Source organism: Halichoeres trimaculatus, unplaced genomic scaffold (assembly GCF_033239565.1).
Source record: "Halichoeres trimaculatus isolate MK-OKI-2021-1 unplaced genomic scaffold, fHalTri1.1 fHalTri1_scaffold_17, whole genome shotgun sequence".
Lineage (NCBI taxonomy): Eukaryota > Metazoa > Chordata > Actinopteri > Labriformes > Labridae > Halichoeres > Halichoeres trimaculatus.
This window is the reverse complement of record NW_027437195.1, coordinates 22,976,522-23,004,421: the sequence shown is the minus strand read 5'-3', so window position 1 is coordinate 23,004,421 and position 27,900 is coordinate 22,976,522. Positions and strand designations below refer to the sequence as shown.

The 27,900-nt window shown below is 41.1% G+C and overlaps 1 protein-coding gene across 1 annotated transcript; it reads right to left on the bottom strand.

Annotated features, from left to right (window-relative positions):
- Positions 1-166: 166 nt before the first annotated feature.
- On the bottom strand, positions 167-5,731 carry nceh1a (neutral cholesterol ester hydrolase 1a). The gene is made up of 5 exons (XM_074692059.1): positions 5,443-5,731; positions 3,272-3,527; positions 2,900-2,969; positions 2,556-2,727; positions 167-1,631 (listed from the first exon to the last, which is right to left on the bottom strand). Exons 1-5 carry the CDS (start codon positions 5,581-5,583, stop codon positions 1,011-1,013), a joined length of 1,260 nt encoding a protein of 419 aa, XP_074548160.1. The 5' UTR covers positions 5,584-5,731; the 3' UTR covers positions 167-1,010.
- Positions 5,732-27,900: the final 22,169 nt, after the last annotated feature.

The window sequence follows — 27,900 nt, the reverse complement described above, 5'->3', positions numbered from 1 at the left end:
AGAATCTTGGGGAAATAAGACAGAGTTCTTTTTACTAAATAAATAAATAAATAAAGTCAGATTTTTTTGTTGTTATGTTAAAGGCAGATTTTTGCTTTTTACTGACTTATCTCCAAAAACACCATTTTTTCCAGAGGCATTTAACATCACAAACTGCTTAATCACTTTTTAGGTAAATAAGTAAACACAACAATGTTGCTTTTTGAGTGAAACATCTTTGTTTTTTATTGACAACGGTAGGAAGATTCAAGACTGCAGGGTGGGGATGTTAATGTCACATAGAGAATACTAGAAAAATGTAAAAATGTATATCTGGATGTGAAATGATGTCATGTGAAGCCCTTGCACTGGAACTATCACATCCTGAATCATCCTTGTTTTTTAATTTGAATTTAATCTCCTGCACCTACTGGAGCTGTGTAAATTGTGTAACACATAAAGTTTTACCTCTTTAGTTGTTTAAAAGCTGATATCGATAAAAGCTCATATTGATAATCCATTTGTGGTCTTCCTAAGAGACATCAGATTATTGCTAAAAACATGCAGTTTCATACCCTTTCATCACTGCTGATGCATAGATCAAATGATTTGCTTGGGGTTGGATCATGAAGTAAACCAACTAAGCAGCCAAACAAATTGACTCCTACATAAAAATCTAACTCCCCTAGCAACGAAAGTCTGTCTGCATCTGTTTCGACACAGTTAGTTTGTGTGTATGTGACATGCTCACAGTGTTAGCCATGGTAGGTTGGAATATTTCACCTCCTCCACCTACCAACCTTTGGTAATCTTAAATAAATCATGTAAACTTTAAAAGCACCAAGCTGGTGTGTGTATCTGAGAGCCCTGAGCGTTCATCTCTTTTTTTCTTTAACAAAGAGAATATGAACAATCCAGTTATTCACAAAGCAAGGAGTAGTGCATTTGGTATCACAGAAGCACACACACATGCATGCACATGCATCTAAAAAGATGCTTTCTCACATTTGCACACACACACATACATACACCTACAAGTTGTTCTTGAGCCAGTCAATGAATCCCCTGACCGCCCTCCTCCCCACATCAAAATCCAGTGGCCAAGCGATGAAACTAAAACACCCGTGGAAGCCGTCCTCGTAGTGGTGGCTGGTAACTGTGACTCCTGCTTCCTGTAGTCGCCGTGCATACATCAAACCATCGTCTCTCAGCACGTCATATTCACATGTTAAGACATACGCCCGGGGACATTTAGCCAGAACCTCTGGTCCTGCTAATAGCGGTGAAGCTCTCACATCCAGCAGACCTGGCAGCTCCTTGATTGTTCCCTTAGATCCTTTTCCTACGACCACAGGTTTGTAGCTCTTCTTGTGTTTCGGGGGCAGGAGGACAGTCCAGTCCACCCGGCCCCTCAGCTCGGGGGTGATGTTGGAGTGCTGTACGGAGCTGTGGTTGTTGGTCATTAACTCGGGCAGAAGGGAGAGATCAACACCCAGGTACTGTAGCCAGAACTGGACCATGACAGTCCGGAAGAGGATGGGTATGTATTGATTCTGCAGGTAGGAGGGAGTGTTAAAGTCTAGAGCCTGTAGCACTGGGTACACCAACGCCTGGACGCTGAACTTGATGCTTGTGGAGTCATCTGTGGAAATCTGGGAAAACAGCTCTCATTTAATTCATACACATTAACTCTGAACATTTCTTAGCAGTTATCTCAGCTCAGACCGCATTTCTTTCCTTTGAAGAGGGGGTCTTTATGCTAATATTGCTGAAAAAGTCATCGTAAACACTCATTTCAGACCCTTCAGACCCCATGCGAGTCCACTTTCATCTGATGGCCAGCTCTCTGGATGCCTCCCCCACTGTTGCCATGCCACAAAGTCATCATCATCATTAAGTTAACCAATGTGTCTAAACCTGACTGTTTGGGAAAGAGAAAACCAGAAAAAGAACAGAGATTGAAGTATTGCATTTTTAGGTTTCGCTGATTCGACAATCTGTGATGTCATAAATTGGGCAAATCTTTTGCAGCCTGACATCTCATCCTGAGATCACAGCCATGATATTTGCTATGTCTTTAATTAGAGAGGAAGTGACATGCAGGGAAGGCACCACAGGGTGGACTTGAGCCCAGGCCCCCCACGCATAGTACCACGCATAAGGCACACAACCTAGACCACTTGGCTACACTAGCGCCTCTTCTACGTGTAGTATTAAAATTCCAAAGAACTTATTAAAAGACATTTTTTCTGTTGTCATGCTCTTTTAAGCTGATTTACCAATCTTTGATGTCACAAATTGGTCAAGTTTCATGTAATTTTCATTTCATTCTCATGTCACTTCCTGAATAAGCTGTTCAGAGCTGGTCCTGGAGTCTCATCCTGGGTCACTCTGCCAATGCTTGGCATCAACATCCCATAAATTTCTACTTCACATTTCTTTTTAAAACTGGATAAAGCACAACGTGGTAAAAAGATAACCTTTGCTGCAATTTGTCTGTCTTAAAATGACTGTCTTGTTTTGTAGTCAGAATATATTTTGCCTATATTTCAATATAAAATGGTGTGTCAGTGTACCTCCTGAGAGACTGCAGCAGCCAGGTTCCCTCCTGCACTATCTCCTGCTACAGCCACACGCTCGGGGTCAATGGCGTACCTTGCCAAAACCTCCTTGGACAGAAAGTGCTTGGCAGCAGTAAGGCAGTCCAGATATGGCTCTGGGAAGTGCACCTCTGGATACAGACGATACCTGCCCAGACAAATGAAAATGAAAATCAACTACAGGCTCAAAAAGCATTCAAGCATTTGAATCTCTTTCCACTAATTCCAGCTTTAAGTCTGTGTGAGGCATTGGTTTCTGTGGCTTGGAGCAGGTGATGGCTGAAACACTAGATCAGTGTTGCAAAAGGAAACACACTTACTCAACAGAGACCACAACAGCATTTAGCTCGTCAGACAGCATCCTGTTGATCGTATCATATGATCCCTTTTCTGAGGAAGTGCAAAGAAGAAGAGGTGTGAAGAATTGAAGTGTACAAACATTATTCTGTGACCAAATTTTCCACTTTTTAGTATGAATGCTTGGAGATATGCACATAGACAACAAAAAGTAACTCTCCTTGAGGGTTCTGGAGGGATCATTTCTCTCGAGCATGAATACAAGTCTTTCACAAAATTGGATTTAAAACAAACTTTGATTACTTTGATGACTTTATTTCAGCCTCAATCTCTTGTAACCCCTCTCAAACTGGGCAGTGATGTCTAAAAAAGACAGTAACTAAGTAAGTGCTCACTTCCACTGCCGAGGGCCCAGCCTCCTCCATGGTAATACATCAGCCCTCTCCTCAGGTGGCCTTCCCCCCCTGCTGGAGGTTCATAAACTCGGACGGGGACGCCGTCAAAGGTGATGTCGCTGATTTTGACTCCAGGCACAACCCCAGCGTCGGCGTCTGAACCACCCTTACCCTTCATCATACCCTCGAAGCCCTCTGTGCTTCGTCTGATTGACCTAATGTAGTGGTCGAAGCCAAGCCAATCCATCAAATATGCCTGGAGAAAGAGGAAAAGTAGAATAAAGACAGGAAGGCTCAATTTAAAGGGATTTTTTTCAGGGTATGCATGAAAGTCTGCTGGAAAAGAAGCCAACTGTTCAAGTCCTAACAGGGAGAAGACAAACCTCACTCATCTTCAGCACGGTCTTCCTGATACCATATCTGCCCTACATACTGTACACGGTGTACTAGGTTAAACACTAATGTAGCTCATTAAGTACAAGGATTATAGTGCTTTTTGGAACACATATTTTTCTAGGACACTTAAAAAGTCAGTGGTCACTACGTTTGCTTTTGCTTTTACTAAAAGAGGAGGTCTTGTGCTTTTTTTAAAGACTTTATTCTGTCCTTCTGGCGCAGGGTATTAGTTTTACATGATTTACTGCTGAAAAAAAATCCCACTTTTCCTCACACTGGTGTTTTAAAAACACTTGTATTTCAGCCTGTGTCTGAAATGCTTGATTCTAGCCTGTCTTGAGGTTCAGGTGACTTTATTTGTACCTGTAGGTAGATTTCTTTTGCAGTCAGTGAAATTATAACACCTGTTCCATAACACCTGAGACACAGGTAAAACATTTAAGTGCCATAGGTTCTGCCATTACAGAGCTGTCTCTTTAAGGCTCCCTGTTCCACAAACCCCCTTCCCTCTGATTGGCCAGCCATTACAGGGGCAGTTTACTGACAGATTTATAGATTTCTACAACATACGGACATTTGGCAGTTTGAAAATCTGGACACTTTTTGCATGGACATCCGGCATTGTTGCTTTACATTTATGTTTAAAATATGGGGAAGCAGAGCTAAAGTATGTCTGCACTAATGGTCGTTTCAAATTACTTTTGATTGTGATGGCATTTGAAGAAACTAAAGAAGTATAAATAATCACAAAAGTAATCAAATAACATTTATTTGGAGCATTTTAAACACTAATTGGAGAAGTTATCCGACAAAGTGATCAAAGTACTATTCTGAACAGTTTCAGATTCACTTAGTGTTTTGGTTTGCATTACAGCTACATTAAAGAGAGAGTAATCATGGTGGACCAGTCTACTCCTGGGCTTAATTTAACCTTATCTCTTAGAGCTTGTTTCCAATTTTAGACAGACGCAGCACATTATTGAATTTTGACTACAGACACTGTTATCAGCTTTGTAACAGCCTTAGTAATAAAACATGAATGTGCAAACTTCCTCAGCCTGTGTAATTCATTGCTTTTCACCCACTGTGGCTGTCTGAAGATGTAGAACAAAGGTGAGGGGAGGTCCACAATGAACTATCTGATGACTGTTTTGCAATGATTATTACCCTGAAGACAGAGAAAAACGCTTGAAAAGAACTGTTAATGTAGTGAAACAGCTCTTTCAAGAAGTTTGTACATTTCACGCTGCTGTTACTAATGAGCTTTAATGGATTCAAGCAAGAAGAGACCCCCTGGTAATGACACATAATGCAGACTAGTCACAACTTGATCTATTAAAAGTTTGTGTAGTTCAGCCATAATTTACGAAATAATTCCAATTTTATGGCTCTTTGTGTCATAAGATCTGCTTTCCTTCAAATAGATGCACATAGTAGGGCAGTGATGTTTTGATAAGAACTATTTTGAAAATAATTCAAAGAGGCTCTGGGTAGGTCATTTTCAAGCTAACTCTTTACAACACAAGGCTTAAGAGAAAGGGTCAAAGTCCATGTCTAAACAGGCCTGTTATGTTTCTGTGTTGTAGGTTACCACTGCCACTTTTCAAAACATGCACTGCAACTACACTTGAAAATCAATTTATGGTCAAAGCTTAAAGAATCAGATATTTAAACTATGATCTGGTGAGTTAGTACGTTATTTTCAGGAGTTGTACTCCTGCTGCGACCATCAAATCCAAGCAAGTGACCAAAATGAACACCCCCCCCTTTCTCACCAAGTGCATTGTCGTGCGGAATCCAGCATCCAACATCATCAGCTTCCACGGCTCCTGGATGGCATCAGGTAGCGGGATGTAAACATAGTACGCGAGCAGCAGCGATAATGATACAGACAGAAGAACCGGTAGCAGCTTCATCCTGCGCGTGACAGCCTCAGTGTTCAGTGTGCGCGAGCTGAAAGGGTTCACACTGACTGTGCACGCGGCAGGTTGGACAGTGATTCTTCAGCGTAGCGTAGAGGAGAGGAGGTCCACAGAGTACAGTGCTACGATGAAGCACCGTTACAAACTGGATTAACCGTTTCCGGTAGACTTCTTCAAAATAAAATGTAATAAAACAAAATGCAAGTACATGTATCTTGAAAAAATAAAATCACTTAAGAAGAAGTAAAAGTGTTACCCTGGGGCCTACCTAAGTAAAAAATGACAGTGCTTTCTCTTAAATCTACTTCAAGTACTGAGTATTTTCTTTTTTAATCAAAGGATGTGGAATAAGCAGGGTCGAAAAGATGACAGATGACTTTGAAATAATGTCAGAACAAATCTTACTCTGTTAAGTCTCAAAATTTCCAGTCCTATGAAAAGGCAACATTAAAGGCAAGCGAGTAAGACTGAGTGGTAAGAAGTTCAGAAACACCATGGAGCTAACCACAGACTATAAAATATATAGATTTAGTGTCCATCAACTGCCTGTTTCTGTGAACTTGTTTACTGTTTGGTATAAAAAAAATGACTATAGATAGATATAAAAGATAATTTCTTTATTATCACACACTGTACAGGGGGATTTTTTTGATACTCTACAGTTTGGAAGATATTAAGATCCCAAGTTTCCCCATTTAGAGGTTGGCTCGTCTGACAGACTAGTCGGCGCCTTGTAACTATCAGTGAGGAGTCTTAAAGCACACCTAGTATCCATATGACCCCCACAGACTGTTTGCCACAAATATTTTTATCAGAAACAGATGAGTGATTTCACAGTGGCTACATCCATTTATTATACAATTTATGGGTTAAAACTTAATAAAGGAAGATATTGAAAAGACTCCCCGCCTACTCAGGGTACACCTACTAGTCGTAGCATGCTTCACTTCAAATATTTATTTCACTATTTTTTTTTTAATCCTTACGGAAGATGTTATTTTTTTTAGTTAATATGGGTTACTCCATTGTGAAAACTCATATGCTACCCATCCTGTAGGGAAAAAAATCATGCTTTTACTTTGGAAGCACATATGAAGAAACAAATGGATGCCTGGGAAATGCAGTGCTATATCAAACAGCCATTGCTGGATGACATGTTGTAAGACATAATGTGACCACACAGAGGCGCCATTTAGCTGCAGACTGCAGGGAGCGCTGCAGACATCACATTTTGATGCCTTTATAGTTTGATCTGACATTGTTTAGTAAAAGTGAATAACTGTTTTTAAGACTTTAAGAAGTATGTAATGAACTGGCAGACTTTTGCCTACAATTCTGAAAATGCTGATTTAATTTCTTTTTCCTATCTAATAAAAAAAAGAAGAAAAAAAACTGAGGATGTAATAATCCAAATAATACAAGAGTAATACGCAGAAGGGTAGAGATTAAATCACTTCCTGGAGAGCTCATTTTATTAGAGCACTAAGGAAGCAATAAAAAGGTCATAATAAAGTACATTTATATCAACTGTCTCTCAGTTCGTTTGGATGATGTGATCCCAGTTATCTTGGAAAAATAAGATTTTATCAAGATTATTTGAAAATTAAGTCAAGTTATCTAAAACAATATTAATCAACACAAAAAAGGCATCTGGGAAAGTAAAATGTAATTAATAATCTGTGTTCCTAAGAGGTGTTCTACAATATTCAAATAGATGAATATAAAATAGGATAAAGAGAGCTTTCAGGACAACTTCTGAACACCAGATACAGTTTACAGTTTGTCTTTTCTATGTGTCAATGTCAGCACTGGACAGATCAGAGGAGATAAATGGTGCAAGTTGTTGGACATAAGCTGCACTCACCATGACAGTTTCCAGTCTATTGATCTGTTTGTCTCCTCCTTTTTCTACTCTTCCAGTTATTTTTAGATGAAAGCCCAGAGCTGTCTTTGTCCTTTTTGTTGTACTGATCAATATCCACTCTTAGCAACACAACTCAGAATTTCAAGATTTACATTTGAGCTTACCGAATATGAAATCAACTGATGTCCGATTTGTTTTTTTGCTTTTCGGACCAAAGGTAAGAAAGAGAAAGGTCACCACTTGGGGTCAAAGTGACACGTTCATATCTTTAACTGCTTTAAAGAGACAATGACACAAAAGTCTTTCTGCTTCACGGTCAAAGTCACAGAAAGACATTTGGCAGCACAGTTGCATCAGCAGTGTCATGGCTGAAAGGGGCAAACAGTGTCAGTGTCACCCTCTCATTCATTCTCACTGTTTCGCTCCCTCTCTGGGCTATTTATCGCCCTGTTTCTTCCCACGGTTTGACTTCTAAATGGACACTGTCCGTCCCTGGTGGCCCACTGTGAGAATGTAAACATCAGAGCTGATGAGGATCTGACCCCTCTGCTGGGCTGGTTTTCCAAAACAAAGCAGCCGGACCACCAGACCGGATCGGATTAGTCTTGTGGAGGACAGAGGTGGATGCAGGTCACTGTCTTGTCTGTATGAAATGGTCAGATATTCATAAATAAACCAACACTAGTGCTAGGTTAAATAGCAATGTAGGTTGTCATTTAGTTTGTTACCTCCCAACAATAATATTTAAAAAAAATCCACATCCACACATGTCCTTTCAAAATAAAGCACACCAGCAACAACTGGCTAGTTAGCTTAGCTCCTAGAAATTAAAAAAAGTAGAACATCTTGCATGGATTCATCCGTAGTGATTAAAAAAACAGCCAACTATATCTTTGAAGCTGGCCTATTACATCATTGTACCTCTTTAGTTTCACCTGTCCCACCTCTGAACCGTAGAGTCGTGGTTTCTGAAGCACATTTTTTAAGCCCAGTGATGCTGGTCACCATATAGGAACTTTTCTTCTTCAAGCAAAAAACAAAGAGGCAGAATTAAAGCGAGTCATTATTAAATTAAACCAAGTCAAGTTGGCAGCTCAAGCAGCAACCTCCAGTCTTGAGACATGAACTCGATGCAGAAGTACACTGCAGTTCCCCAAGTGTCCACTTGAAGCTGACTACCAAACCCCCACAAACCCAATACACAACCATTGAGAAATAAACCAAAAACTAATACAAAAAATAAAATAAAATGAAGTAAAATAAACATGTTTAAAGCCTCGTTCAAAAAAGATTTTGATTCAAATAACTTATATTTTTAATCCTACACACTGTACAGGGGGTAGAGGTAATGGTTGTGTAATTTGTGTAAACGCTGCAGCTGTTAGCAAAGAGGATTCCTGCTACCTTGTCTCTTCCTAGGTTGACCAAAAGTTAAGCTGAGTCAGCATTTCCAATATGAATACACTGACTCATTTGTTTTTCTCTGATACTCTAATTCAAAAACCCTCGGGTGATGTGACTGAGAATGTGTCTGTGTCCCAAACCGTGTAGTTCAGCATTTGCTATTTCGATCGTGTAAGTGCGTTCACACTAACAGTGCACTTTGATTTCACACCTGGCCCACTCAAAATGTTCAAAAAGTTGAGTGCAGAACGTTGAACCCTTCTCTCACATGATAAACACCATATTAGCTAAATAATGGAAGGGGTGGGAACACACCAAATGATAGATGATGGTTGCAATCCATGAATTGCAAAGGAGCACCTGTGAACCATTGTGAAATGCAATTGTAATTTCTGGTAAGTGGGAAGCCACAGTGTTTTATTTGAGACAACATGAGCCTGTAAGATTTTGTGCAATATTCCAGTGAGTAGATATTTTATGCAGTGCACTCACAGAAGTTTGGATTTGTGACACTGCCTGTGTCCTTGTTTTATACTGTCTATGGTCACGCCTCCTATTTTGTCTAAGTATGCAAAACTTGCAGCTTCACTTTCCTTAAAACCAAAAAGTGATAAGAAAATCTTCCCTCAAATGAAGCATACAGTTAGAGAGACAAGCCATGCAAACTAAGAACTGGGGTCTTTGGGAGCCACCCTCTAGTGGACAGTTGAGGAACTGCATTTGTAGAACAGCTGCATTGGCATCATTTAATAATTTTATGGGTTATATCTTCAATTTAACTTGTCCGCAGTCAGCAGAGAGGTAACATAGCTAATGGTTTTGCATTGAGCTAGGCTAAATGTTTTCCCTGTCCTACAGCCTTTATGCATTGCTAAACTAGAAAGATCGAAGTGTTTTGATTCATGCATTGGTGTCATCTGCACAAAGAGATGAACAGCAGTGGGTGAACTGCGCTGCAGAGGTGCTTGAAAGGGGCATTTCTTATTCTACCATTTGTAACCAATTTTCCTAAATGTGACCATGCTGCTTCCCCCCATGATGACACATGAAACTACAAACTGAAAATCCTGTGTCCTGCATCCATGAATAACTGTCATAATATTACTTTAAGTCACACATGGATGCCATACTTGCTCTCTTTCCAAAAAGCGCTTTGAATGAAGGCGTCAGCAAAAAGCTTAAATTGTAAACCTTAATGTGATATATGTGATCTCATGTGTGTGTGTGTGAGTGTGTGCACTGTAAAACTCCCTCCTCCCCTCCTATGTGTTGGTCTGGCGTCTCCCTGCAGTCTGTGGTATGGCGGGCAGAGAGAGGGCCTCTCTTGTGTCGCTGACTGGAATTACACTTATGGTGATTTAACATGACTAAACCCATGAAGCAGAAATGGAGGTTTTCCATTTCACGCGGTCCTGTTTTACACGTGTTTGAGCATGAATTATCGGGCACGATAAAGGCGAGGCTTGACCAATGAAAACAGCAACTCCATCCATATTTTTATGCCCATACTTTAATCGATCATTGGACTGAGCTGAGAAGAAACAAAGGATCCTTATTTTGAATCTCTCAAAGCTGTTATGAGAACATTTGCACCAGATTACTCACACAGTATATTTTTAATCTTTGTAATCTGCTTCATCTGAGACTAAAGTATCCTTTCACAGCACATTAAGATGATGAGTTCAAATGTGTGTGTAAAATTAGCTACATCTTTGAAATGAAGGGTAATTCAACCAGAAAGCTGACACGTTAGGGAGAAAGCTAATAAGATTTTGAGTTTCCTCAACAGAATCTCATCTTGTTTCATGATTCTGCAGTTTTGAGCATTTTTTGAGGGAATAAACTGACATATCCTCTGAGATCACACTTAAAATTTAATTTAATTAAATTTAAGCAAGTCTTTCCGTCTTATTTTGAGTAAATGTTTTTTTTGTTTTTTTAAAGATATTTATAGACATGAATGGTGTCTTTTCAGTTGAATGTGGCTCATTGAGTCGAATAAGAGAATTTTTACTCAAGGAAGATATTTAACACTTGTTCAGATTTCAGAAAAAATGCTTGAAACTAGAATAATGTGTTGATACAAGTAACTTTCTTCTTGTTCCATTGGCATTTTTTTTTTTGTTTTTTGTTTTACTCGTTCCAAGCAATTCAGACCTAATTTTTGTCTTTAAATAACTTGAAATGAGACATTTTTTCTGGACTGGTCAGATGAATGTGGCTCATATTAAGTCTAAAAATGCATTTTCTACTGAAAATAAGACAAAAACACTTGATGAGCCCTTGTTTTTTTTTTTCCTTATAAGGAAAACTTCAGGTCAATATGTTTATTATTTTTTTTGTGTTCATGCAGCAGCTCTACTGGAACCACAGGATCAATAATAGAAAGTACACTTCCTCATATATTGCTGTTTTCTGCCCCCTCAGGGATAGAAATCATTGAGATTTAACTACTTTTAAGCCAGTTCATAGTTTTGTTGATTAATCATCTGCCTAAAAAAAAGACAGTTCCCGTATATAGTACACACTACTCCTTACTCCTAACTCCACTTTTGTGTACTCACTTGTTGGGTTTTTTTAGTAGGGGCCCTGAAGCAGAGTGAGGCAGAAAGGAATACAGAAGACAAGTTTCTGGAAGAAGAAAGAGAAAAGAGCAGGCAGTGCAGGCTGAGAACTTGGCAGAGGAGAAAGCAGGCTCCCAGAGATGACATGAGGGCTAAGGGAATTGAGCGCCCAGGTGCTGAAAAACACTACGGCTGGAAAAGCAGCGAGGAACAGAGGATTACAGAAGAAAAAACACAAGCTGGTAAGCACCAAAGAACCAGAAGCTGCACTGAAAACCAGCAGCTCAAACACTAAGAGAGCGCGGCAAACAAGAACGAAATATCTGTCAGGAAGGATCACGAAGAGTAGTTATGGCTTTTATAGTCAGGCAGATGAGGTGAGTAGACTCAAACTTCTCTTCTTTCTAAGTTCTGACTTCAGTTTTAGTATTTAAGTCAGATCTCTGATTATAATCTAAGTCCAGTGAGGAAAAAAAACTAAATTTTGAGATCAGGAAAAAGAACAAGGTGAATTTCACAGAAAAGAAGACTTTTTTTCTCTGAGTCTTGGGCTTTATCTCGAGAATATTTTGGGGAAGTTTTTCCGACTTTTCTCAGAATTTAACTGCTCTTTTTAGTATTCTGAGTATTATAGTTTATCTCTTGGAATAATGACTTTTTGCCAGAAACAAGATTTTTTTTTCATAATGAGACTCTTTTTCTCAGTTTTATGAGAATAACAGAGAATTCTGAGATCAAAGTCTGACTTTTTTGGTCAGAAAAAATGTCTGAAATTTCTTAATGTTTCCAGATTCTGCGTCTGGTTTTAAAGGTCCCATATTGTGCAAAAATCACTTTATTAAGTCTTTTAGTGAAATTTGTGGGTCTTTAGCTTTCCTCCCAGTCCACAAAATGGGATATTTAATGACAAAACCTGTACTTAGTAGTGTTTGTGAATGTAAAATCCTGACCTAAAACGAGCTGTTTGGATTTTGGAGATTTGCTGACGTCAGCAATTCCCTTCTTTGACCAATCAGGAGCAAGTCTGACCTGATTGGTCCACGGGAGCAGATACCCCCAAACTCCCTCCCCGCCCACTCCCCTCCCCGCTGCTGGAAAGAAATCACTTCAGCAGCAGAATGCTGGAGTTGAAGAGCCATCACTGCTTTGTTTTTGGCTGTAAACAACCACATAGTTCCATCATGCAAAAGCTTCCCATCTCGGTAGAAGACAAGTCTAAGTGGCTAGAGTTCATTTATCAAGGAAATGTTCCAGCTACACTCAGTCAAACTGTGCATGTGTGTGCTAGTCACTTCACAGCCGACAGCTTTTCCAACTTTGGACAGTACAGCAGAGGGCTAACGAACAGACTGGTCCTGAATCCAGGCGCATTACCAACCATCCGCCAACAAACCTCGGACCCTGGAAATGTGAGTATTTTAAATGCTGTGTGCTGTGGAGCAGATGTAAGAGCTTTTCCTCAGTGTCCCCCTGTCTCTGTTAGCTTCAGGATGCTAAATGTAGCTGCAGTTAGCCTGTTGTTTTAGCCTGTAATGTTACAGTAAACAAGCTTAGCTATTTTCTAAACATTGTACACTTAGGGCTCATGGCGCCGCTCTCAATGACATGGAAGAGCGGGGCGGTATCAGCAGTGGCTCATTTACATATGAAGGTCACGCCCACTAAATCAGAGCGTTCTGAACAGAGGGGCTATGAGAGCCTGGAAACAATGCTGCTGTGCTTGATTTATTGGCTTTTTGGACCAAAACATGTTACTACCATTTCATGAACACATCAATCATCCATATTAAACTGTAGAAAAGGAGCAGAATATGGGACCTTTAATATCTTTGAGTCAGTTAAGATCCTAAAACCGCCTTTGTCTGGGCAGTTTAAGGTTGTCAACATTGCTCTGGACACTATTGAATTTTGAATTAAAAAAAGGGTAAGTAGAAATGCAAAAAAAGCAGAAACATACAGACCTTATTTGCTATTATTAGGAACGGTTATTTTTCTGAACAGGCCGTGTCAAACTGACCTACATACGAGATGTAGCCAAAAAGCATGCTGACACACACTGCACACACATTAGACACACATCACACCCACTGTGACAATAATGTATTGTGGTATTTAGGAATGTCATGGACAGCAGGCCTGTTGGTATGCTTCAGCTGCAACGCAGACTCTATTTCTGAAATGACAAACAACAACCTGTTGTTTTTCTGTCCTTTGCAGAACAAGGTGTCACGTCTGACAGAACAGAAACAGGAGCAGGAGAAGGTTTTCACTGAGAGCTGAGCTGTAGTTAGTGCTAGGTCTTTACATACACATGCTTTTATAACAGCTGAAAGCTCTAATTCTGAATAAATATTATCACCAGCTCAGCAGGGGGGAATTAATTCTCATGTTTCACCACCTTCTCTCTAACAGCACTTGGCTCAGTTATCTGTTTCCTCTCCTTTCCAGACAAATACAGTCACAGACTCACGGTGTGATGTTGCTAATCACTTGTAAATGGATTGTTTACATTATTTTGATGTGTTATCTGTCTCACTGACTGAATGTGAGTGAGCAACAGAAAAGAGATGAGAGAAGCATCTGCTACATGTACTGACTGCTCAGTTTGACATCCTCCCTTCTGCTCATGCGAATGTGAAGATAAAAAAAGTGACCATACTGAATTTACAGAGTGGGCCGGCTATCATCAGCTTCTGTGTGTGAAATCCAGTTTTTATTCACTTCAAGGAGAGAATGTGTTGCAAAAGAAGAAGACCCTGCTGGTGATTATCCAAAAAGAAATAAAAATCCATCTTTTTTAATCTGTTTAACTTCAATGAAACCCATCTAATGATTGCCTCAAACACAGACATTGATCATTCTCAGCAGAGGAATCAAGCAGACTCGAGATCCCCCTGGACTTTCCTCTACAGCCATCAGCTGCCTTAATAACAACATTTTTTAATCTTAATTGACATTATTTGACAGTTTTATTTGGGAATATCTTCACTGACGGTCGTTAGACGACTTATCTCTCGTCTCAGGATAATTTAGTGCATCTTTGGAGACGTCTTTCCTTTCCATAAAGCCACATCATCACTTCATGAATGTAAATCTGTGCCATGGTTTAATTCTAATTAAACAGACTTCATGCAAATCCAACTTCAGCTGTACTTTTTGCTTGGAGCTGATTAGCAAATCTTAGCACCCTAATAAATTAAGCAAACATGGTGAAAATGGATAGGAACACTCTTGTGAGCATTCAGCTAATAGCACAGCTGGTTATGAGTAACAAAAAGTAACCTAATTTGGCAACTAGCGCCCTCTTCTGGACTCTAGGAATGCAGAGTTAACCTTTGTGAACACTTTGCATTTGCAGTGTTTGCAGTGACACCTCTGGTTGGAAGCAGTTGTGTTTTTTTAGGGGGGATGAAGACTTTACACGACAAGTTTCACCCAAAACACTAAAACGCAGTGAAAAAAATCTGCGTTTACACAGAAACGCTGAGGGACTGAAAATACCATACTAAGCATTACAGGCCTGTAGGTGGCACTATAACTGTCTTGTCCAGAATTAGCTTTTGGTAGATCTCCTCCCAAGTGGAGTTGAACCAATCATCTTGTGTATTTGCGAATGCTAAGTTCATAAGTGGAGCAACAGATGCACATTTGCACGACATAGTAGTCTGCGATGATTGTAACAACTTACTGTTGTACGCACTTGTGCGAAGTGGAGCGTGACGTCAGCATATCCACTAAAAACACCAGCTCACTGTTTGTACAGCAACAGTGTTGGCAGTGTTTCAGAAAAATTCCCCTCTTTTCAAAAGGTTGTGTTTTAGGTCGGCTTAAGGCCCATTTATGCTAAACGTTACGTACAGATCCGGATACGGATGGAGCCTTCTGTTAGTGCTCTGTGTTCATTTCATCCGTATTCCTACACGTTTCCATGAAGCTGATGGATACAGACCAAATGGAGCAGTACCAATGGAAACCATGGGGCAGTGTTGCTGTCAGTACTCGATACAAAGCTTTAGTGAGATACAAAGAAGAAATAACAATGGCGGAACTTTTGCGATGTATATAACTGCCTCACCAACAACTGCCTGCCTCCGTTTTTGCCTTTCATGCAAGCGTAACATTATTCACACCTCCTCCACAGTTGCCATGCTTGTTTTTGAGTTTCGTTGTCATAAATTTTTTATTCTGGGCTGATCCCCCTGGTGGATGTTTTGGTTAACTGCAATGCCAATGCAAAGGACATACAGAAGTATGAACAGTGACAAACAGTGATCTTATGAAACGGACAGATACATTTTTGACGTAAAAGGAGTATAAATGGGCCTTAAAATAGTGTTTCCGTTTAACCCAACAATACTTTTGCATTGCACCCCAAAACCGTAGTCGAGTAAACGGCCCCTTAATTCCCCAAAAGCACTATCACCCATTACCCTTACGATGTGGCTCTTACAAGGGCATGCATTTGTTTTGGAAATCATATCTTTTTTAAACCCTTCTTTTCTTTGTTAAAGGCAACTTTTCCCAGGATGCAAAGCAACAAGGTGACGTATTCAGTAGTAGTGCTAGTGTTTGAAATGTGTCAACAAGCAAACTTTGTAAACTTAGTTTGTTGTGTAGTTTAGTAGCCGGCTATATGTAACGCTACTCACAGAGGCCTGTGTAACATGTAGCGTTAGTGAATACTGGTTGTGTTCGACCAGTGCCCATCCACTAACGCCAACCTCTCCAAGCAAAGGCTGCCACTTAGCTCCAGTGTCAAACATTACTACAAAATAATTCCAAGAAATCATTTTCTACCAGAAAAAAGGACAGATCTCCTTTCTCACTGCTAAATTTGTCAACAAAGAGACTTTTGATCTGCGTGCCATCAATGCTCCTCTGTGAGTACTCTGTAAGAGCACTGGCAGACTACTTCACATTTTACCAATTCATGTGATAAGAAAAAAAAGACAAAATTTGTTCTTTTCTGAGTCATAGTGCACAGGCCAGCCTGAAGCGATATGTTGGTCTAAAAGAGTTTCAAACACCAGCACACAACAGCCAGAAGCAAAGCCAGGCTTTGACAAACTTCAGTGATTAATTATAATGTTAGCTTTAATGTGGGGGAGAAAAGCTAACATCATGTGATCCATCTGAGGGTGATTAGACCAAGATACATTTATTGATTGAGCTTTAGAAGCCAGAAAAGTTTTCACACACTCTTCATCATCTGTTTGACATTTCTAACTAAACCTTTTCCACCATCAGTTCAGAGCCAGCTCTTCTCCAGTTACTGTCAGACTCAAGTTTTCCATTAGTCTCCTGGGGATGCTGGACTTCTGAGAGAGATAGTGTAATCCTTTTACGGTAGCCAGCAGCAGATAGCACGTCAGTTTCCTCAGTTTCTGCATCCCACAGATTGGAAAAGACTGCAGGCAGGCAGCCGAACCGGGGCAGAAAGGGGTCAAAGGTCAAGCGTTGTATGGGGACTGATGTGAGCAGCCACATGCCTCAACCCTGACCTTTAACCTGGAGGTGGATGAGGACAGTGTGGCAGTGTTCTTCTGAGAGGGATGCAGGAAATCGCATGCTGCAACAGCCTCAAATGACACTATGATGGACAGAGCTGCAAATACACTAAGACACATGAAAGACAACGAAGCAGCAGGAGTCACTGGTCTCCATATTCACATGGCGGCTCTTTTCTTCCTATGTTACAGTCATGGTGAGAGGATTGAGTGCTGTTTTAATGTCAAACTGCTCTTTGGTTCTTCTCATATAACATGTATGGATGCAGGACACTAAAAACATGAGTGTCTTTTCAGCTCTGCAGTAACAGTTTCCAGAAGTTCAGCAGTGACTTAAAACCAGAACAACCAAGGGGCAGCTGGACAAACCAATAATTGTTCACAAACAGTACAGTGTTTTCTTTCTTGATGGACACATGAACAAATGAATGAACGACAGACTGGACTAAAAGTAACAATAAGCAGCCGTTTATCTGAAGGAACAAAGGAAAACAGGAAAAAAGGAAAGAAAACAAAGAAAATGAACGAAGAGCGGACAGAAAAATGAACAGACGCAGGGAAGGACAGATGAGGACAGAAGGAATGAACAGAAGTATGGGAGGAGGAATGAACAAGCAGAGTAAGGAATAAATGGACGGATGAAGGAGGAACTCACGGATGAAGTGAGGAATGGACAACTGGACAACTGGGTGGAGGAACCAGAGGAGGAGGAACTAATGGTTGGAGCAATAAATGGATTGACAGGACGAGATGGAGGAGGAACAAACAGAAGAAGGACGAATGAGAGAATGGACAAAGGAACAAGAGAAGGAAGGAATGGACAAATGGACAGGCAGAATAGAATAGAATAGAATAGAATAGAATAGTCCATAATTGTCCAGCCAGCCTCCACCTCCACAGAGACCAGGACTGAGCTTCTTCAGCAGTCTGTTCAGTCTCTGTCTCGCAGATCCTGTCTGCTCACAGCAGGTGAAGCTCTTCCAATGTGGCGTTGGTGTCTGGTGTTAGCTCTGTCAGCCATGTCTGTGAATAGCATGATGCTACTCTGCCTTCTGGTACTCTCTCTGTTGCTGGGTTAGCAAAGTTAGCTTGTCCATCGTATTGGAGATAGATCTTACGTTCCCAATAACGATGGATTGAAGGACGGGTCCATGTCGTCACTTCTTAGCTCACACTTGAGAACCAGCAAGCCTGCCTCACCTCTTTCTCCTCACCTTGTAGGGAGACATTGGGCCTTACACCAGTTAGCATTGTCATGCTACAGGCAGCTAACAGCTGAGTTCCCATGTAAACAATGCGGCCATGGTTACATGTAGGATCTCTAGACAAACACAGGAGCAAAAGTAGTAAAAATATTGCTGAAGACACAAAAAGTTTGGTGTCCATGACCAACAAATGAGCCATACAAAGTGATGATCCACTCTAAATACAAAGATTACGAAAAAGAGACCAAAAAAAATGCAAGAGACAAAGAAAAGAGAGCTGCTGCAAAAGGAAGCCATAGCCAACAGGGCGGCGCTGAGCAACCAAAGAACCAGAAGAAGCGTAACAAAAGGATGGAGGAAGAACAGATGGACAAACAAACAAACCAATGGAAGGGTGGACACAAAAATTGACACACGAAAGAATGAACAAACAAACAGATAAAGAAATGAAAGAATGAAAAAAAAACTTTGGAGAGAGTCAGAGTTCTCCTCTGTTTGATTATATTTGGTTCAAAAGTTGTGCATTTGTTTTCACAATTATAGTCGTGTACTAAGTAACTACAGGATGACCAGACTAAGGGATGGACATGCAAAACAAGCAATCATAAGAACAATAAATTTAAGTGATCATGGTTGTGAATAAACAAAGAATGATTGAACAGACGGTTGGACAGAGAAATGGATGAATTTAAAAATGGATGAATTTAAAAAAAGAAACAAAGTTCTTTCTGCGTACAAATTATGGGTGCGGTCACTTTGATAGATGGGCACTTTGAAGCGATGTGCAAGGAGGTTAAAGCACGCTTTAGCTCCAACTCTTTGTACCACTTTGATTGAAAGTTAGGTTGAGGCAGCATTTCAAATACAGCGACTGTCATCACTGGGCTCGGTGAAGCCTCTTGAGAAACCAATGGGTGACATCACTGAGACCCAGTCCATGTTTCAGACTGTCTACACTCTAAATCGGATCCTGATGTTCCCCAAACCCCCACCAGACTGTCCTTTCAGCCAGAACCGAGGCTGTTAAATGCGGTTTCACACTCCTCCCTTCGTCCTCAGCTGCTGCAGGGCGACATTGACGAGAGGCAGCTGTTGTGGCGGTGAGGTGGCGTGATTGATGCAGTCGGCAGCAGCCAGAGAAGATACGTAGACAAATAGGCAGATCATCCGACATGTGGTGGGGGTCACTTTCACAAAACACATGCACTCAGCTAATATGTGAGCGATTACCATTTTATCAGCACATACGTCTGCGGTTGTGGGTTGTGGGATTTCTGCAGGCAAATTTGTAGCTGGAGAGCTTCAAACGTGCAAGGATGGGACCATTTGCACACAGAAGCTGCAGAGGAGAAACCTAAGATGTTCAGAGACTGTAAGAGCCGAAAAAAACAGGAAGGAAGCTCTTCGGTCAGGAGAAGCAGGACAGTTTAGACAGCTGGTATCATGTAACGCTCTAATAAAACTCTTCCCCTTCTATTAACATGTCCCTGTGGAGACAAAACCCAAACTCTCTAAGGCACGCCAGGAGACACACACACACACATTTCAACAAGCGTGCATTTAATGAACAAGTCACACACACATGCAGACAAGCATGCTCACCTTGTAAAAATGCATGTGCAGTCAAGGGTTTTATTAAGCCGGGCTTCGTAACAAGGCTCACCTCTGCTTGCCAGATTCAGGCCTGGAGAGTCAAACAGTTGTGTGTGTGTGTGTGTGTGTGTGTGTGTGTGTGTGTGTGTGTGTGTATGTGTGTGTGACTTCTTTGTCCTTGGCTCTCTATGTGATGCTGTATTTCTGGCGTCTGTTGCTTTCAGCAGAAGCTCAGATCCCGGTCCCCTGTCCTTAAGGCAAGGTCTCATGTAAACCGTGCGTGTTCGTGTTAGTGTGTGTGTGTGTGTGTGTGTGTGAGGTGATGAGTGACACTCCCTGTTCCATTTTGTCAGGATGTGTCAGCACCCTCATCTGTTTTTCCTTTTATCCCTGCAGCCCTCTCTCCTCCATCTCTTTTTCAGCTCCGCGCTGCAGCTCTCAGCAGTTCAGAACGGCCCGGTCTTTTTTGAGTTGAGGTCGAAGCTTTTTCTTTTCTTTCTTGTTCAGGGATAAAGCCGCCACTCTGTTCCTCAGGTTTCTCTCTCAGAAAGCTTGTTAACAGGGCCAGCAGTGCTCACAATGAAAGCTGGCCTCCAGCTGCTTGTTGGTCTCAGTAAACCGTGCTAACATGCTACTTTCATGGAAACTTACAGGTTTGAAGGGATGTTTTCTCACAAGGCTCCTGTGCTATCTCTATGACCCAGTGTTTCCTGCTTGACTCATCTAGCTAGCATCACGTGTAGCCAGTGATGTGCAGTGAGGTTCATGGCCGGTGAGGCACTGACTGCAGTCTGATTTACAAATTAATGAGCCAAACAGAGCAGTTTATTTGCCGTTCTATTAGCAGCCTGAAATTGAAAACTGGTAAAAAATTTATATCAGCGGGTTGTCTTCTGACCTGATGTTTGAAGCAGACCTTTAAGCTCCAGTGATGGTCTTTCTTAATAAACTCATTGGCTGCCATTGACATCTACAGACGTAGGGATGGGTATTGAATTAAGTACTTTTATAGGTACTGACTGAATTCTGTTAAAAGTACTGGGTAGTGTTTCATGTAAAATCAAAAGGTACTATGTTTAGGTACCTGAATGCATTCTTGTGACTGTGGGGAAGTGGAGGAGTTTGCCATTTTCCATGCTGGACATGAACAAAGCATTGCAAGTTTATATACTGAGGAATAAATATGTTAAATTGAAAAGAAATTACATTTTTTTGTTAAACAAATTGATATTTTTTACCACATAAACACATAAAAGTACCGAAAATTGGTACTGCTGAGTACCGATACCAATTGTCAGGTACCGGGAATCTGTACCATATCGTTTCAAATGTGAAAGGTACCCATCCCCATACAGACATCAGTTCTATTACAGCCGTTGACTGACAAAATGAACTAACTGGATGAGAGATCGGCACAGATTATGAGAAGAAAACGCAAGGTACCTGAGAGACAATGGTGAAACGTTGCAAGTCAAAGAAGTTCGGACAGCTCACACTTGAACAGAGAATGTGTCGCGATCAAGAGAAACGGCAACGGGAATCATAGAAAGGATTGAAGGATGGAGCTTCGGGGGCAAGCATGTAAAACTATTCAAGGCTAATTTTTTTCTGTGTTTTGGCCAAAAACAGGTGTTTATTGATTTTACTTCTGATTACTTAAGAAGGGGAGAAGGTGTAAACAAGCTTTTTCCATGATGAAAGAAAGGAGTACTCTTTTTTATGGTAGTTTCTGTGTTTAGATTGTCAAAGAATACAATATTCAGTGGGTCATGAAAGATCAGCCATAGTTAGTTAAAACCAGACTGAAAAAAAATGGCCATCATCTTGCTCGGCTTGAAGTGAGGTCGCCACGGAAACTGCTCCCCCTGGTGTCTGGCTGCAGTATAGGTAAAAAAATCCAGCCATTCCAGATGAGCTGTGGTCAAACTTCAAAAAATTAATATGCCTCATAGAAATGTTTCTCACGTCCGATTGTTGTGGTGATTTGAAGATATCATTTGGATGCCTTGTATCCAAGTCCTCTTTTTTCTGAAAGTTTTGTTTTCATTAGTTATACGAGGTAAAAACAAGGCTTTACGTCACATATAACGATGATTGACAGCTGATGTTCTCATGTATTTTTTTCAGGTGTTGTAAAATATGTCGTAATATAGAGTCAAGAAGTGATAAGACTCTTGAAAGAAAAAAAAAATATTATTTTTGTCACTCAGCATCACTCAGATTCTCCCAGAATCCCTCACAGTCTCTACTGCACAGATTCTGGCTGCACAACTGCTGCCAATGGCTGCGCCTGTGAGGGGGGAATTTTGGCTTCAAAAACCGTACAATAATAAATAGCGGAGCCACGTTGTCCACTCTATATACACTCTATGGTTAAAACGGATGGCAGCCAATGATTTAACTTAATCCCGTCTTTGTTGTTAGTCTAGTTGGAGATTTATTTTAGGTTAGACATAATGACTTCCATGTTAAACTTCCATCTGGGGCAAAATTTCAGAATGAACGGACTGCAGCTGCACACTTTGTCTCAGAATTGCTGCTGGCCTCACCTCTGTGTAAATGAATAGTAGTAAAATGAACCTGTGTGCTCACATACGCCCCCTTCAGTCACCATCTGTCTCACCTCACACTTTTTTTTATCTACAGTTTATCCAATCAGCATTTCTCAATATGTAACACCTTAATACCTTAGCAGGATCCTGTTACCATTTCAAGAATCGCCAAACATTAGCAATACGTTACATGTATACTCTACCCCCTTGAAGTCCTCTTCTCTATCCTTCCTTGTAATCTTTGCTGTTTGATATGTGCCAACATACATCAGCTTCAATATGACATTATATACTCCAAGTCACAGGAAAAAGCAGGAAACGTAACAGGAAATGAAAAGGGACCTGAAACAAGCAACCTGACAATCATATGGACCAACCTGTGTGTAGCGTGTAAGACTACGTCAGCCGCTGTGATGTAGGGTCAATGTAGAAGAATAAACCAGGCTTCACTGCACTGGTTTCAGGCAGGTTAAGGGACACTGACTTCAGCGTTTGCATGCCTGACTAAGCACATTTCTTAACACCATGGACACTAAGCTGTTTGCAGCTCTTAGGACGATCCACTTTCCTCTTTAAGGGTAGCAGTTATCCATCATTTCTTCTGTTATTTATTCCTTCTGTAAGTGGGCGCTTAAAGGTTTCACATTAAAGCTGTCCCTCACTGGATGCATTACACATGCTGATGTGTCTGGGGTGTGTTCCCGGGCAAGGCAGACAGAATTAGACGCAGGGTAAATTTGTATTCTGCCATCAGGGGACTCGTTATGTAAGTGGTTTAAAATGTTTAGGAAACTTCTTGTTGTCCCTCTATCTGCTCTCCTTCCTGTAATGCTGTGATGGTGTTTATTTATACCCTGTGGGTATGCACCAGCACACAAGCACACTTCCCTGAGATATATACTCGCACACACACACACACACACACACACACACACACACACACACAGGGCTCTTTAGTCATGTGATGCGGGCCTTGTGATAGCTGATGTTGTTATAGGAGATACATTCCTGCAGGATTTGGAGGGGGATCTGAGATGTTTGTGTGAGTATTTTGGTGCATGTGTGTTAAGAGCTGAGGTGCTTTAAATCAAATCCACCTCACATCCTCCATCAGCAGGTCTCACTCTCACTCATCGGCTTTGTAACCTCACACCACCATCGACCCAGCCACAGACTATTTCCCATTTCAGCTATTTTTTCCCCCTCTTGGGTCATTGGCTAAAACTGAGCTTTAAAGTGTCCGGGGAAGTGACGCTGGTGCTTTTCGCCACCTCACACACCAATGATGGAGGACACAGGAGCCCCATCAACCCCTGATGACCATATGGATCCAATTTCAGGGGTCATGTATGTGTAACAGGGGAGAGGTTGAAGTTTCCGTGGGGGAGATTTCCATCACCTCCTATTAACGCAAAGGAGAAACAAGGACTAAGTAGGGCTCTCCATGTGAAGCCATGGTATGATGCTGTCAGCAGCCTGCACCAGTCAATAAAAAAGTCTTCAGGCCCACATTTATAAACTCAAACTGTATCACAATCTGCAGTCTATGCTGTAGTCGACTACCTGGTCTCCATAGAAACACAGATTTTGAGCACAGAAGTCTTGCAGTTCACCAAATCAAATATTGTGGTGAAACTATACCTGCTGCGTGATGTGAACACTGCTTTCTAGCTTTATAATTCATAATTTGAGGAAAGAAAATTCAGATCTTAAAGGGACCAGGATAATACAGGATGAATAAAGCAGCTGTATAGAAGCATAAGAGGCCTAGATCCATGATGATTTCTTTGTTGTTTATTTATAGCATATAGTATAGTGCATCCTGTGATTGAATATAAAGCCCTTTTAGCTAGTCATGAATTGCACTGAAAATGATATTGATGCCTCTGCATGACAAACAAAAGCAAATGGGACAATTAGCTAAAAAAAAAAAGGGAAAAAATAGTAATAGAAAAATAACTGTCTCTGAATGGTAATGGAGGGGAAAGGTGGCAGATTAGACAATCAACAGCACCATTAGCTTTATTGGCCTCCTTTTTCTGATTTAAACATGCAAAATTGAGTTGAGCAACATTAGGTATCACGTTATCCACAGGGGGCGAAAACATTAACCAAAACCAGTTCCTCACTGAAGCTTTTTTTTATATTGTTTTGAAGACATTTCTGGCTTTTTTTGGCCTTTATCTAGAGATGGACGGGACAGTGGAACGAGCATGAAACAGGGTCCCCACATGGGGAGTGCAACCCCAACCACTGGGCACTTATAGCCTGATTTCTGACACTTTTTAAGTTGAATTTTCAATGAAAGCAGGGTGAGAATCATACTAAGAAAGCATGGATGTGCAAATGCGAAACTGGTAAGGCAAGGTGAGGTATCACTTTGCCCACAGAGGGTGCCAAAATTACACAAACAAAAAGTTCCTCACATGAGCTTTAAATTTAGAAATTTTATCCATCAGCCATTTCTCCCTGAATTTTCTCTCAGGGTGGAGGCATATCATGACGTGATGGCGATGCACAGCTGGAAAGGTTTGAAAACTCTTTAAAAATTCTCCTTGATAGAACCAGATATCTTGAGTGGTCAGACTCCTTAAGGCTGTGTTATGCTTTCCACACAAACCTGACGCGCAGAAATCTGACGCACAAGATCTAGACGACAGAACATGTGAGGCTTTTATGATTTTTAACACCCCACCTGAAGCGTCCGTTGGTGTCCATTCCCAAACTGCAGGGGGCGGTGTATCACAAATGCACGTCTACCAGAGTACGAAATGAGAGTCGAAGAAGTTTGCCTTTGATTACAAAATGATATATCTGTCCTGGAGATTTTACTAGGTTCTTTTAACCGATTGCCCTTCACTGCCAAGTGGCTGCAATTTCACGCCATGAGATATTTACCACTCGGTTATCAAAGTGATCTCTGTGTGAAGAATCAAACAGATGCCTGTATTTCTGCACTTCGACCACTAGGAGATCCTGTTCTTCTGCCATCTTGTCCGCGCGTGTCTGTCCGGCAGGTTAGAAGCTTTGGAGTGGAAATTTCCTGCGTAAATGGACCGCGCACGGGGCGTAGATGCGAAAATGACGTCATTCATCAACACAAAGCTGCGCAGACCCAGCAGACGTGTCAAGCATAAATTAGCCTTTAGTTTGAAATGTATTGCGCTAAAGCATGCTAAAGTCTCTGAGACCTGACAATATCTCAAGTATAGAACAATACATTGTAAACTGTTGGATTTCTGCAGGCAAATGCAAACTAGTTCTTGAAAGCTGAGTTATAACAGCTAATGTTAGCATCCAACCACTTATTAGCTTCAACTACCTTAAATCCTTTCAACTCCTTTGCTTTCATGTCCTGTAACATTGTTATACTTAACTTAAGATGTTGACTGTAGTATCAAATATGCTGTTCAGCTAAGAACACAGCCTATTTTCTTTGTATTTCACATCCATGTTTTGTTTGTAGTTTGTATTTCACAATCCATGTTTTTTCCAGTTACTAAACAATAGACACTATGCTGCGATAGTAATTTACCAGATTCTCTTCTTCAGCAGGCTGTATTTTTCCAATCTGGAACACAGCAGTTGAACATTGTCCCTATAATTACACAGCTTGACTGAACACTTGATTGTCATTGGTCAGTTACGTCAGACAGCAGTCCTCTATTTTGGTAAAGCTGCATGCCTGCTACTTTGGAGTATGATGAACGGTCCTTTGCAACAGATACTATTCAAATTCTCACAGCTGATAATTTCAGCTCTATATGCTTATGAAATTCACAGTTTGTAGCCCTATATTGTTTGTAAGCTTTGAAATTTTTTCAAAAATAAATTTAACCTTCATCAAACCAACCATTTTCAAAGTGAGAAAAATCAGAAAACACTCAGAGTTGAGGGTCATTTCAAAACAGTCTGATGTAGCACAAGATTTTCGTGAGTTTTTATGGGGTCTTCTCAAGATCTTCACAAGACTTGTTGAAATGATGAAGTCATTACATATAGATTTCTTTAACTAGTTCATGACTCGTTGGAGGGGTGGGCCTCAAGCACCAAGGTCTGCCAAAAGCTCTGCCCCTGACAGGCCTCCAGAGGGCTTTAATCAGACTAAGTCAACATACAATGAATCTCACCACACTTTCACTTAGGCTAGGACTTTGATGCATTAATTACGATTAACAATTTAGAGTAAGAGTGTTTGAAAAAATTTACCAATTTTGTTGCAGTTCATCGTTGAACTCAAGACAAAAGCAGGTGGACATTTACAATATGGAAAAGAGAAGAAACAGATGAGATGGACGAGACAATGTTGCTTGACCCGATGGATGAAAGTGTTGAGTTAAAAAAAATTTGAAAGGACCCCTTGTATCACCTCAATTCTATAGACTGGAATGAGTAATGTCGGCAACCTACACCTAAAAGCGCGGTCACACTGGCCATCCAAAACGTGCCGTGCCTAAGCACAATTGCCCCCCTGCAGAGCTGTTCCCCAGCTGGAGAGTACGGCCGGCGGTCACACTACCCCAATATGAACCAGACTTTAGCAGGTATCAGACACGCGCACAGCCCGCCTTCGTCATCGTGACGCGTCTGTTTACATGAAGCCCGATCTCATCAGAGTCAGCACAATGAGACACAGAGAGCACTGCTGCAACTATAGAGACTTTTGGACTTATATTAAGTCGTTTTCGCCCGACACAACCCTCTAACACCCCCGCTTTGTTTAAAATAATTGTCGAGAGATGCGCTTGTGGTGATTATACGTAATGGATCGCAGGCGCTGTCTGCGTGCTTGTGCTCATGCATGAAGTAAACCGTGCCTAAGCCCACCTCTTCGAAGCGTGCAGAAGCACGGAGGGGAATCGTGCTTGAGCACGGCACAGTTGCGGTCACACTGACCATTCCAAACGTGCTTAACGGCTGAAGCGTGCTTAGGCAAGGCACAATTGGCCAGTGTGACCACGTCCTCGGTTTACAAAAAGTCCTTAAAAACTTGACTTTATTTGTTCAGTCTTGATTGAAAATAAACAGGATTTTGTTGTTCAGGCTTACTTAAATATATATTTGTTGATTCAGTTATCTATAAAAAAAACTATGTGAATCGAAAAATGTAGCTTCTCCTATCAAATATTGCTATGTGATTAAATGGGATCAATCAATTCAAACCTCTAATTGTTTTTTTGTTTTTTTTTGATGGAGTCCCAACACTATTTTAGACCTGAGGTTGCTGCTGGACAATAATATAGTTTGGGCTACGCTATAACATAAATAAATAAATGAATAATAAAATAAATAAATAAAATGTAATCAGTCTTGGGTATTTAAAAGGTGTCACGTTTGTTTCCCGGGAATATGGATTGTTCATAGACCTGAATTGAGCCCTGAAACCTCAGGTCTGGCCCGCCTGTCACTCTCCCGAAGCCCCCGCCCCGCCTGCCTGTTAACGGGAACTCCCCCTAAGTTCCCCGGTTCTCCGCTCTCTGCTCATTCTCTCCATGAGCTGTCACACACACACTCACACACACATACTCACACACATACGCGTCCTCACACACGGAGTCGCTGCATGTTGGAGCAAACCTCCGTACTCTCTCTGCCTGCTGTTCCCCGGTTACCGAAAAAAGC